The 12934-nt window shown below is 46.5% G+C and overlaps 1 protein-coding gene across 1 annotated transcript in view; it reads left to right on the top strand.

The window, feature by feature from the left end:
• SLC1A2 (solute carrier family 1 member 2) overlaps positions 1–12934 on the top strand; it is a 140796-nt gene that overhangs the window by 120458 nt on the left and 7404 nt on the right. Inside the window, exon 9 of the mRNA XM_057749319.1 lies at positions 3684–3818. Within this exon, the coding sequence (XP_057605302.1) occupies positions 3684–3818 (135 nt within the window). The remainder of the gene's footprint in view (positions 1–3683; positions 3819–12934) is intronic.

Raw genomic sequence — 12934 nt, forward strand, 5'->3', positions numbered from 1 at the left:
ACTCTGGACCCAGTTTTTCTTTCATTAAAATATCCTCCCTTCAGCATTCTAGGGAGTGATGGCAAAAATGATGAAATACTGGGAGGAAGAGTACCTCAGTATAGCATAACATTATATTACAAATAAATAGCAAATTTTTTTTTGTTTTTACGAAAGCTATTTTTACCATATGTAGTCTTCATTTTAAAAAATTCAGAAAGAATACTTTCATTAAAAACACATCGCTTCTCTGAAAAAGATCACACCTACTTGCGTATATTAATTTATCTAATCCTCACAGCCACCCTATGAGGTATGTACTTATCTCAGTCAGCTTGGGCTACTGTAATAAAATACCTTAGACTATTAGGTTCAAACAACATGTTTATTTATCACAGTTATGGAGGCTGAGAAGTCCAAGATTAAGGTGCCGGGGCGGGGGGGGGGGGGGGGTGGGGTTCAGCTCCTGGTGAATGTCCTCTTCCTGGCTTGCATATGACTGCCTTCTAGATGTTTACTCGCATGGCCTTATCTTGGTGCATGGAGAGAAAGAGCGCGCGCATGTGCAAGCTATCACATCTCACCTTATAAGTGCACTATTCCATCATGAGGGCTCTACCTTCATGACCTAATTACCTCCCAAGGCTCTATCTCCAAATACCATCACATTGGAGATTAGGGCTTCAACAAAGGAATCTGGGGGGACACAACTCAGCCTATAGCAGTACTGTAGGGGAGCCTCAGTTTCCTGTATAATGGGTACAATAATCACATATTCTAGGCTGGTTGAGAGCACTGTGCCTGGTACACAGTCACCTGGCAATAAATGTTAGCTACTAGTATTATTACTATTACTGATGCTTAAGAAAATACAATACTCCTAGAATATGAAAGAAAAATGTGACTGTGGTATAGTGAGTGCCATGATGTTACTCAGGGGAAAACACGCTTCAGGTCAGATTATCAAGCCTTCTGAGTCATGTCCTAATAGACTGCGTGTGAGACTGCCAACCTCCCTTGCTTTAAAATTCAGAAATGAATGGGGCTTCTTAATGTCCCTGAATTCTCCCCATTGATGAAGCAACCATGCTTCCCATCAAGTTCACACCATTAGGTGAGAACTTAGAGATGGGAAGATGGACCAGTGACCAGGTGATTGAGACTGTGCTTGAATGATTTAAATTTATCCTTTATTTTAACAATGATACGACTGAGAATTGTCACTCGACAAAGGATAAAGTTGGCCAAATATGTTTAGTACTTGTGCCCCTGGCAAGTTCAGCCAAATCTGCCATATTTGTAGACATCACAAGGGCTGTCTCTGGGGGGAGCCCCCACCCACCCACCATGGAGTGTATGTAGTTCGCTGTCTTCAATTTAGTCAAGAAAGAATAGCCAAGTCCAGCTTCTCTGCTGTGCTTCCAGTACATTCCTCATCTTCTCATTTCCCTGCGTGCAGCAGAACAGTGGCCAGGAATTCTCAGCAAATTTGTTAAGTCATAGAGTTTTCAATGTGAGGAGGGATCAAAGGACATCAAAAGTCAGCATGGTATTGGAATCAAGCAGACGAATGTTCAGATCCCAGCAGATCATGTTCAAGCTGTGTGAGCCTAAGTTGCTCCACCCATCCAATCAGTGATACTACCATATGTACCTTTCAGGGTTACTGTGAAGGTCTGCTGTGATTAATGTGTGTGTGGTACCTTGTACAACATCCAAGAACCAGTCATAGGGAAATGAGCCAGGGGAGTGGAAGGACAGGAAAAGCAGGAAGGGATAAAGGGACAGAGGGGAGATCACCTCCCAGGGAGCTATTGCAGGACTTAGAATTCCACAGACACTCTGCCTGTGGTTGGGTGAGGGTATAATTGGGACGGAGGAACAGAAAGAAAACCAACCACCAGGAAGCCTTCTTTATAGGATTTCGTCTCCCACAAACAAGGGGTAGCAAGACAACGGGGCCATAGTACGCAGGGATGTGTAAGAGTGACTCATATAACAGAAGCAACTGATGTTGTAAACAAAATAGTCGAAGCCAAGATCATTGGAACTTGGGAAGTTCCCCTTCCCTGATGTTCTATCCATCTTGGGGAAATGACTGAGAACTCCCACCCGCCAACTGGTGGGACTTTAGGGAAGTTTTCATTGCAAAGCAGCCCCACCCTGCCCAGATTTCCCGATAAGAATAACAATTCACATGTATTGGGGCAGGGCGGGGTGGGGGTGTTGTACTGTGCCGGCCTCTCCTAAGTGCTTTATTTCTGAGCTCCTGATGACTCTACGTGAGACACCACTGTTATCTCCTTTTTCTACAGATAAGAAAATCAAGGCACAAAGAGGTTAAGTTGCCCAAGTCATGTGGTTAAATGGCAGAATTGGGATTTGAACCTAGGTCATTCGCCTCCAAAACCTTCACTGATAACCACTACACACGACGACTTCCTATAACCTAGAGGGACCTCTCCCCCCACCACCAAATGGAGTTCTTTAAACACTGACACCAGCTCCACACTGATGGGGCAGGGAAAAACCAAAGATGGGTTCTAGATCCCACCTGGGGGAAATGTCTATTCTGTGAAAGCCCAAATGTGGGAAGAGTGGCATATATGGAAAAACCAGTAAAAAACACAAAACCTCCCGGGACCTTTCTTTCCTCCTATGTAAGGTTAGGTAAATTCAGGTCCCTCTCAACTGTAAGACCAGGATTCTGGGCTTGGACACACCAATTGGCAAACCAGTTTGGAAGTCTGATTCTTAGTTTGAAGCCGGAAGACATATTATAAAAACTCTAGAATTATATAACCACAAAGAAAGCAGCCCCTTTTTTCTTTTCAGCAGCCAGAAAAGCAAGTTAGAAATCCATATTTTCATAGGCATCCTTCCATTTAGAAATGACAGCTTTTATAAATAGCATCCAGAAAAGAGGAGAAAAAGTCATTGCCCTTTGCTGGACCACAGAGGCCCTCTGGTGTCTAGACAGGGCCCTTGAACCCTAGATTAAACCCTCTGCCAAAGACACCTTCAAAATGGTGCTCTGTATGCCCTTGGCATTGCTTGGAAAGCAAGGGATGAGATTCTTCAGAAGCAAAGCCTCCTGTTATTTTATTATCATTTCTAGGCACCTTTTTTCTGAATAATGTATTTTCCAGCCCATGGTGAGATGTCCAGGCATCTGAAGCTTAATGTCATTTGAAATTCTGTTGATTTGTTCCCCCGATGTCCACTCAATTGCGTCTGGATATTTGCTATTCTGAGCTCTCATGTTAACATTGGCAATGACCTCCTCAGACTCTTGCCACGTAGTCTAGAAGTCTCTGGTTCTCACAGAGACATAAAGGCGTAGGCAGAAATGAATGCAGTGGTGTTCCTGTCGGAGGATTAAGGGGAATTTGTTTTTCTTCTTTATCTCCTTGCCTGCTTTTAGAGACATGTTTACCTTAGTTAAGCCCTGTGATATATCCAGCGAATTGGATGTCATGATGGGGTAAGACTCTGCTCCACGAATTTATAAGTTTGCAACAAGCTTGAGCAGACTCCTAATAGACCCTATTTCCTGGGTCTTGGTCCTCCAGATTTCTTTATTCCTTGGGAGGAAAAGGGGATTTGTGACTGCCAGGAAAATTAGAGCCAAAAATTGCCTGCCAGGGATGGTTTTGCTGAGACCACTTTCTCTTCCCTTGACCTGGCCTTTTCTGTTCTCACAGCCTCACGGCCACGCTGGCCAGCGTTGGTGCAGCCAGTATCCCCAGTGCCGGGCTGGTCACCATGCTGCTCATTCTGACGGCTGTGGGCCTGCCGACCGAGGACATCAGCCTGCTGGTGGCTGTGGACTGGCTGCTGTAAGTGTCTGTGTGTGTGGTTCTGCTGGGGATGCGAGTACTGCCTCCAGGGGTGGACAAGATGCATGCTTGCAGCCAAGATCTTTGCCAATCCCCACGGCAACTCCCTCGTTTCCTCCCTCCTTTCTTCCCTCTAACATTTACTGAGTGCCTCTTTGGGAACCAGAGAAGAAAAAAAAATCCTTGAGGGCTTCAGAGTCTAGTGGAGGAAGCAGATAAATTATCATACAAAGTTCAAAGCAAAGCTATAAGGGGCCAATACTGAAGGCTGCAAAGGATCTCAAAACATTATGCTAAGTGAACGAAGCACAAAGGAATATATACTGCATGGTTCCATTTACATGGCGCTCTAGGAAAGACAGTATAACCTCTAGCAATAGAAAGACATCATGGTTGCCACGGGCCCGGGATGAGGGCAAGAGGATTAACTGGGAAGGGCACAAAGAAAGCTTTAAGAGTAATAGAAATGTTCCACATACACAGGTATGCACAGGGGTCCACATCTGTCAAAACTCGTCATACTTAAAATGGGCACATTTTATTGTGTGTAAATTACACTTCAATAAAGTAGATTAAAAAATAGCACACACATAGGAGAGTGAGAGACAGACAGCCATCCCAGTCTAGGACGGAAGGGCAGAGTGGAGAAATCAGAAAACGAGGAAAATGGCTACCGAATTTAAGTGCCTTCTATGTGCCGGCTATACTGAGTCCTTCACAGCTTCCTCTAACAACCCTGAAAGTTTGGCGTTATCATTTCCATTTTATAGATAAGAAAACCAAGATTTAGGGAGAATGACTAGAGATGTGACCCTAGGTCTGCTTTTTCTGGAGGCCACCAGCTTCGTGATCGTGGCCCCATTCAAGCTTCTAAAGGCAGTGATAGCTGAGCTGGATCATAACTGGTAGGTAGAAGTTACCCAGGTATAAATAGGTGGGGGAGGGGAGTGGTGGAGTGTGGGATAGGACATTCCAGTCAAGTCTAGTCTGTACAAAGGCACTGAGGCAACAAATCGTGTGGAGACGTGTGAGTGGTTTGGTACTGTTGGAGCAAAGAGTGGTGAAAGGTGAGGCAAGATGGATAGCCTTGAGGCCATGCAGAGATGCTTGAACTTGACAGTGTACACATAGCCCAGCTCCCTTTCCCCGTGAAGGACACTGTCCTAGTGTGGGACTCTCTGCCCATTCCCAAAGGTGGGCCGGTCTAGCCAGAGGGTCCCCAGTAAGGAGGTTGGAATCAGTTCTTACTAAGGGCTCACTGGGGCTCTGATGTTCTGTGGGATGTACACTGATCCTTCCAGTCCAGCCCTGGAACTAAGTGGTAGGGGCTGGGGGATGCCCTTGGCTTCAGTGTCAGAGGCCTGGACTAACAAGTGCAGAGATCCAAGGCCAAAGTGCTCACACTGATTTTTTTCTAATTGCCCTACATGCCATTAGCAATCTTCTGACATTTATTGACAAAGTTTAAGAGCCAGAAGCCACATTTTATGGACTTGAGTTTCCTCCATGCTAAGACAAGTTCCACTCCTCTGCAACCACCCTTCTGAAGAGAGAATTGTGCATGTGGCTGAAGGGAAGTAGGACATCTGGGAAGGCTAGGAGGAAGCCTGGTCTTTCCAGAAAGCTTGCTTGCTGTTGAAGTTTAGATTAAAAATGAGAAGTGGACAGAATCTGGTCAACTCAGGAGGGCTGCAAGGAAGGGCACAGATCTTTCTGACTGGTTCTTCCATCACCAGAGAGATGCTCTGGAAATGCCTTTCATGGGAAAGTGACTAGCAAAGGAAACGACTCTCATCTGCCCCCATTCATCTCTCTCAGGCAGGGCTGGCGAGGTCCTCAGTGCTAGCTTGGTTGTTCTCTGTGCCTTGCGCTGGACCCAAGGGGCAGCCTTTCTTATGATGTCCATTCAGACGAGGCAGTCGTGGGGGCAGCTGAGATTCAGTGGAGGTGAATGGTGGGAGAATTTGGAGGGAGTAGGGTGAAGGAGACAAAGGGGTGGGTTGGATATGGTTGAGAAGAGGACAAAGCAGAAATGAAGATGTTGGCAACTGCTTGGGGACAGAGCACACAGCAGGAGCTCAATAAATACATGCTAAAGTTACCCACAGAGCTGCTGCGTGGTAATCAGGGGCTTTTCCGCACATGAAGAAAGACAGAGGAAGCTATTAAGGCCCCAGCTGCTTCCCTTGTGACTTTGGCTTGCTGAGTCCTTCACCTCTTTGCCCCTGGAACTTGCATTGTCATCAAGGGTCCCTTGCCTGCTCCGATGACATCACCTACTCTCTTTTGGGCTTGTTGCTGAGGCCTGAAATCCACCATTAGAGATTCATCTCTTTAACAATCATTATTATAGATGCTGCCCCAATTATAATGCAAATGCATGTCAGGGAAAAAATGCACTTATATTATCAGGAATGAAGGAGAAGAGCTGATATTTGGTGGGTACCACCATGCTCTTTACATCAGTCTACAGTTAATCCTTAAAGATTGCTATGGTGTGTTTCACAGATGAGGAAACTGGGCATTAAAAGGCACAGGAGAGCTTGTGTGGCCAGATCAAGACCCTTCACGCCACCCCACACAGCTTCCTAGTTGGTACCCAGTAGATCTAACAGTGGGGAGGAGGAGCAGAGGGGTCCAGAGTCGAAGAGTTTGGGGAAAACAGACTGATTAGGGTTACCCCTGGTTCTACATACTAACCAGAGGATATTTTGTCTGGCCTGTTTTTCTTCCCTCTCCCAGGATCAAAACAAAACCAAATAAACAGGCTAAGTGGAGACAAAAGGGGTAAAATCAAGGTCGCAGCCAGTCTTAGCATTCAAGTCCTCCAGCCCCCGTAGGTGAGCCATTGTGGGCCTTGTCTTCCTGGCAGTCATCTGCTTCCAAGCCTGTTGGAGGAGAGTCAGCTCATGAAACATTCAAGACCCTGCCTCCTCCTGACCTAAATGTTAGCGAATGGGCGCTCACATGCTCACGCTTGCACCCAGAGCGAGGCGTCCTGACTCCAGGGTTGGAACATGCAGGCAGGAGGGAGTTGGCTGAACAACAACCAAATAATGATATGTTTGGATTAGCTCTATTGATGAGATTGCATGTGAGAAAACTCAGTCCCAGGCTGCAGCTGGAAAGGGAAGAGTGGATGAAGAGCTCGCCTCTAGTTCAGGGGTCTGATCTCAGATGGAAAGAGGCCCTGTGATCGAGGGACGAAAGGCAGAGACAGGAGCCCTGGGTCTGAGCTCTGCATGAATTGCTGTGGGATGGCAGGCAGGTTCCTTACTCTCTGGATTCAGCTGCATCGTGTGTACAATGGGAACAGAAACTTATCAGCTTGAAAGCACAGTCTAGACTCCATGCCTTTGAGTGCCCTTCTAGTTTTAAGACCCAGACTAGGATTCTACTGGTGATGGATGTTTGTATACAAATAAGCATGAACGTTCCTTTTCAGAAGAAAAGTGAAAGGGAGGGTGGAGGATCCTGGGAAAGTGTGCGTAGGGGTCTGTAGCTAGGTCAGATCTGCTTTGAATTAGGAATGGTTCCACATTCTTTCTTTCCACCAAGAAGAGTTCTGGAAACATGCTCTTGGTTATGGGCTCCGTGACTGTTGGGTACCTGTCAGCGTGTAAAGAGTTGAGAGAGGGATGCAGGGGGCTGTGGTCATTCCCTGGTGATGTAGTCTTTGTGGGAGAAAGCAGAGACAAAAAACGGGGGGGCATTTCTTTTCCTCCCCAGGCAAGGTTTGTTAGGTTTCATAACTCTAGCAATTTTTCAATTTAAAACCAGACAAAGCCCACAGTGACATTTAATGTGCCAGAGTGTTTGCCAGCTGCTGGAGATCAGCCAGCCTCATTACTGCCCGCCAAGCCCTGGATGTTTTTCAATGAGCAGGCTTAGCTGCCCTGTAAATGTCATGGTGAAAACCAACAATCTGGGCCCTGGAAAGCATCCGAATCCTAGAACACTAGATGGGTGGGGCAGGTAAAACCAAAACCTTCCCCAAGGTCTAAGAAGCCCTTTGTAGCCGGAGACCTTGGCAGGTATTTATGAGACCTTGCTGACACCCCACTCTCTGTGAAGGATTCAGGGTGGGAGGAAAACTGGGGGCCAATACCAAGAGGAGATGATAAATAACTGGATCTGGCCACAGGTGGGAAGAGGAAAGCCAAGTGGATCTGTGGCCCACTTATCACATAGGACTGCTAGTGGGATCATTTCTGGGGACATGGTTGCTCATCGGGGGATATAATTGAGAGGGCACTTATAAGGAAGACCAAGGGAGCCTCCACCCTGTAATGGATATGCTGAAGCTCCCCCATTAGCCGCCCAGGATGGGCTAGAGCATTGGTTCGCAAACTTGAGTGTGCACCAAAACCTCTTGGAGATCTGGGGAGGCGCCCAAGACATGGCTCTTCTAACAAGTTCCCAGGCGATGCTGATGATCCGTCCAGGGACCTTACTTCCAGAAGCAATGGGCCAGAGCTAGGGAAGGGGGAGCAGGAGTTCCTGACTGTAGTATAGGAGCATCTCTACTCTTTTTTGAGCACTGGTTGACATTGTGTGCATTCATTCAATGAAACTAGGTCAGAAGGACACAGGACTCCAGGAACTAATACTCAGCGAGTGCTGCTTCATTGCCAGACCTTGTGCTAAGCACTTTACGTGGACTTGGTTTAAAAGTTGCAGCACATTATGAGGCAGCTGGGAATATTATCTCTATTTTGCAGTTGAGAAAACTGAGGCTCAGAGCAAAGAAACGTCTCCCAGTTTAGTAGATATTAAAGGGCTGAACTGGGATTCGAACTCAGACGATCCAGCTAGTCTTTAGATGTTCCAGGCTTGCCCATCTGATTCTCATTCTCTTATTTAAGACACACATACATGCATATTTACACACACATAACCCCCATTCCATGTCTGGTGGAAAAGAAAACCAATGCCTACCTCTGCCATATCTCTGAAGATTCTAGGGGCTCATGTTTAAGCCTTTTGCTCTGATTTCCCAATTCCAGTACATCTGACCTCATCTTCTTTCTCTGTCATCCTTAGCATGACATCCTTACCCTTTTCGACTAAGTCCTCCCCTTGCCTGCCAGTGTCCCTGACTCAGTGCCGTGTAATTGCCCATCGTGGGAGGGGGCGGAGGTTGGGTGATAGGTCCACAGCAAAAGCGCGTTTTAAGGCATCTTAAAAGAAATATGTGTGCATGGAAAGATGAGAAGAGGGGCCAAGCTCGGGCGAGTTATAAACTGAGAAAGAAAATCTCCCTTCACCTACAATTGAATCTTGAAAAGGAGCAGCATACGTGACCCCCCAAAATGCCAGCTGGCACATGGGTTATTTTAAGCTGAAGGCATTCAAGACCCAGTAGACTCAGGATAAGCTTTTTACCTCCCCCTTAGCTGCCTAAAAGAATTTAGAAAGGAGGCCTATACCAGGAAGAATGCTACTACGAGATAACTTTTTCACTGGAGAGACTTCTCTGGGTGGCAGGACAAACATTTGTTTACCAAATATTCAATATTTGCTCTTCCTGTGAGTTGTTTTCCTCCCCTTTCAAGCCCCACACCCTTATCCCCTTCCTTCCCTCCAGATGCTATATAAGCCTCAACTGCCTGACTGCCTTCGAGTCTCCCGTGTTTAAAAGGCTCAGGTATGTGCAAAATTGAATTGTCCTGTGAATCTGTCTTATGTCGATTTAATTATTAGACCAGCCAAAGAATCTAGGACGGAAGAGGGGAAAAGTTTCCTGCCCCTACAATCTCAAGTCTTGTTTTCTGAAGTAATCAGAATAACAGTTTACGGAAAGTAAAAACTGAATAATAGGCATTTATTTTCTTTTAAAAAACCTCCTTTAGTGTCCCCCACCCCTAGAAACCTGTCCCTACACCTGTTAAGTTCCAGTCTCTGCCTGCCTCGCTGGGCCTCCTCGCTCTCCACCTCTGTCTTCCCCCAGTTCTCAAGACACCTCTCTCATTCTCCCCTGCAAGGCAATCTGGGCTCTCAGTGTCTCCCTCTTCCTTCTTCTAGATCTTTCCCTGCGTCCTAACTTTTCACCACTGAAAAAGCCAACTGGATGTTTACTAAACAAAAGACAAGTTCTCTTTCTAGAGTTAATCTGCTTCCTTGTCTTAAATAATGAGCCACCCCCATCCTGCCTCCTTCACATACCTGCCTACCTCTTCCCCCAGGTCCTGCCCATGTCATAAACGAACAAAACATGGTATCAACTCTCAAAGGGCTTATAGTCTAGTAATGGGGACAGATGTGGTCCAAAAACCCCCACAGTGCTAGGTGCAAAAGAGGAACGTATAAGACATGATGGCTGTACAAGAGAGGAAGTGATTGGCTCCCCTTTTCGCTTGGACTAATAACAGTGATGGTGATGAACGGCCAAGGTTGAGCGCTGAGTTTGGGTCAGGCGCTCTGTCAAGCCTTTTATAGGCAGAGTTTGGCCGGAGAGCTCTCAGAGGACAGGTGCTCCGTACATGTTAGCAGTTGTTATCTTCTCAACATGCTTGGAGGTGGATATTACTTTCCGTATTTTACCAATGAGAAAACTGAGCGGAAAAAGTTAAGTAACGTTCGCTGCTGGAGCCAGGATTGCAATGCAGGCTCGAATCCAACATTCGGACTCTTAACCAATGCCTCTGTGGGTCCTTCTTCCCTTCCCTCATCCCATGTGGTCTGAGCCCTCAGATGCCCAGAATCGTGCCAGCCTTCTCGAGGTCTGGGGCCTCGGGCGACCTGTCTGCCACACTGTGCACCCTGCTTTCTGAGAGGCGGACGCAATGCTTGGTTTTCATGAATATTGAGCTGACATATGAAATTGCCAACAGTTGGCCTTTCCGGACGTGTACAGATGGCAATTTCATGGGGTTTGCTCCAATACAAGGCACCCCATGAATTTTGAGCAACCCTCCACCCCCCACCCCTTGGTTCTGTTCTTCTGTGAGCAGGACTTTCAGACAGTCCCACCATCTTCCTGCCAGAAGAATTAGACTGAGAGAAGGAGAAAGAGAGAGAGCACTTTGGCAATTGCTTTTCTTCCAGGGAACCAGACCCAGTGCCTCAGTGTGAAGGAGATTCGTCCAGCCCCACTCCTGGTTTTGATCCCCGGCAGCCCCCAAAGGATAGCTATGTCGTCCATAGTGAATTCATTCAAAGATTCTGCTCTCACCTCTGACCCCTTCTCACGGTCCTGACACACCACAACCAGACCAGAGAGTAATGGCAAGCACTCTGAAATTCTTCTTATCAAGCAGCCGAGAAACTCCTGAGCTCAGCAGGGTTTCATGAATGGTCAAGGCTGTTGGGAGAGAAAATGAAAGTGCCTGTGGAGAAATTTTCCACACGTGAACCATCAACCCCCACATCCTGCTTTTGGCCAGAGTCGGACTTCCCCGGAATGGATCAGATATTCCCTTGGTGACCTCAAAAGCAAACCCCAAATCCCTATCTTCTGTCTGCCCCCATCTTCCACTCCCTCTCCTCACCTTCTCAGTCACTCTTCTTGAATAAGTTGATTCTACTTTGTGTCCCCACTTCCTCATTCAAGTTTCTCCCAGTGGCGAGCTGGCTTCTGTTGTCCTTGCCTCTGTATTGAAACTACCCTTGCCAGGTCAATCATGGCCTCTTCGTTGCTGAAACCAAGAGACGCTGCCTTTTCCTTATCTTGCCTGACCTCCAGGCAGTCACGGGCATTGTCCCTATGTTTGAAACATGCTCCCCCCCAAACTTGTTTCATTCCCTGCCACCTTTGCAGCCTCTATTCCTTTGTCCATTCCTTAAATGTTGGTCTCCCTCAGGGTTCGAGACTAGATTGTCTGCTTGTCTCACTCTGCTTTCTCTCCAAGGATGAACTGAACCCACCCATGGCTTCTCCGGGTGTTGACTGCTAGGGATATCTCAGATAGCTCTCCAGACCTTTAGTCCATATTCCCAGTGACTTGCGGGACATCTCCCCTTGGCTGGATCACAGTCCTCACACTCAGTACGTTTAAGCTGACACCAGAATCTTTCTCACCCCAACCAACTATGCCCCCTACATGCGGTAGCCCTGTCCATTGGTTGCCCAAACCAGAAACTCAGGAGGAATTCTTGACTCTTTTTCTTTTTTATTCTCTATAACAAATCAGTCCTCGAGTCCTGTAATTCTGTCTCCTAATCTCTCTCAAATTCATCTTTCTCCATATCCATCACATCTGCGCTAAGTGGAGTTTGCCCTTTCAATCTTGCCGTTCTTTACAGTGGAACAAGCGTGAGCCTTCCCTTCCGTGGCTTCTCATCACACGTGGGATGAAGTCCTAACTCCTGCACTTGACTGAGGAGGCCATACATGATTTGCTCATTCATTTTTTTTTAATTTTAAAATATCAATTTTATGCCAGAATTGCATCTTTGCTGCCATTTAAACATACAGTGAAAATGTTTATTTATCAAGAAATGAAGGTGTACATAATTTTTTTAGGGTGCGAGCAAACAAACTCTTTAGGGAACTCTGCATTTTAGCATGAATGAGGCTATCTCTGTCCTTGTGCATTTGGAACTCTGTGGCTGTGGATCTGCAACGGCAGGGGTTCCCTTTCATTTACTGATGTTTCCTTTAGGCTAGTACAGGCCTGGACATGTTTTAGTAAGTCAAGAAATATTGGCTGAACGATTTGATCTGTCCTTACTTTCTGCCTCTCACTGTACTCGCCATCCTGAATGCTCCTGAGGGCGCCCACCTCTTGGATTTCACACATATTAGTTCTCTCTTCTCTCTAGCTCATTATCTCAGACCCACCCTTAGCATCCAACTCAAGACACTTCTACTCAAGCCTTTGCTGGGGCCCAAGTGTAGATAAAGTGTCCTACCTACAAAACCTGAGAACGCCTAGCACTTATTCCTCTTAGAACATTTATCTTACTCTAGTGGGGGATTCAGACAAATAAAGAGCGTGTGGGTTCTTGCAGAAAAGGAGCATAGGAAAGGTCTTGTCTTGTTCTTTACTGCTTGGACACCTGGCACAGTGCACACACTAAGATCCTCATTATATATCTGTTGAATGAATCAGTGAACTAACAAAGAGCTCAGCAAGTATTAGAGTCCATGTGCTTATCTTATTTCCACTTCACCA

The sequence above is a fragment of the Hippopotamus amphibius genome, chromosome 9 (genome assembly GCF_030028045.1).
Source record: "Hippopotamus amphibius kiboko isolate mHipAmp2 chromosome 9, mHipAmp2.hap2, whole genome shotgun sequence".
NCBI classification, from domain to species: Eukaryota; Metazoa; Chordata; class Mammalia; order Artiodactyla; family Hippopotamidae; genus Hippopotamus; species Hippopotamus amphibius.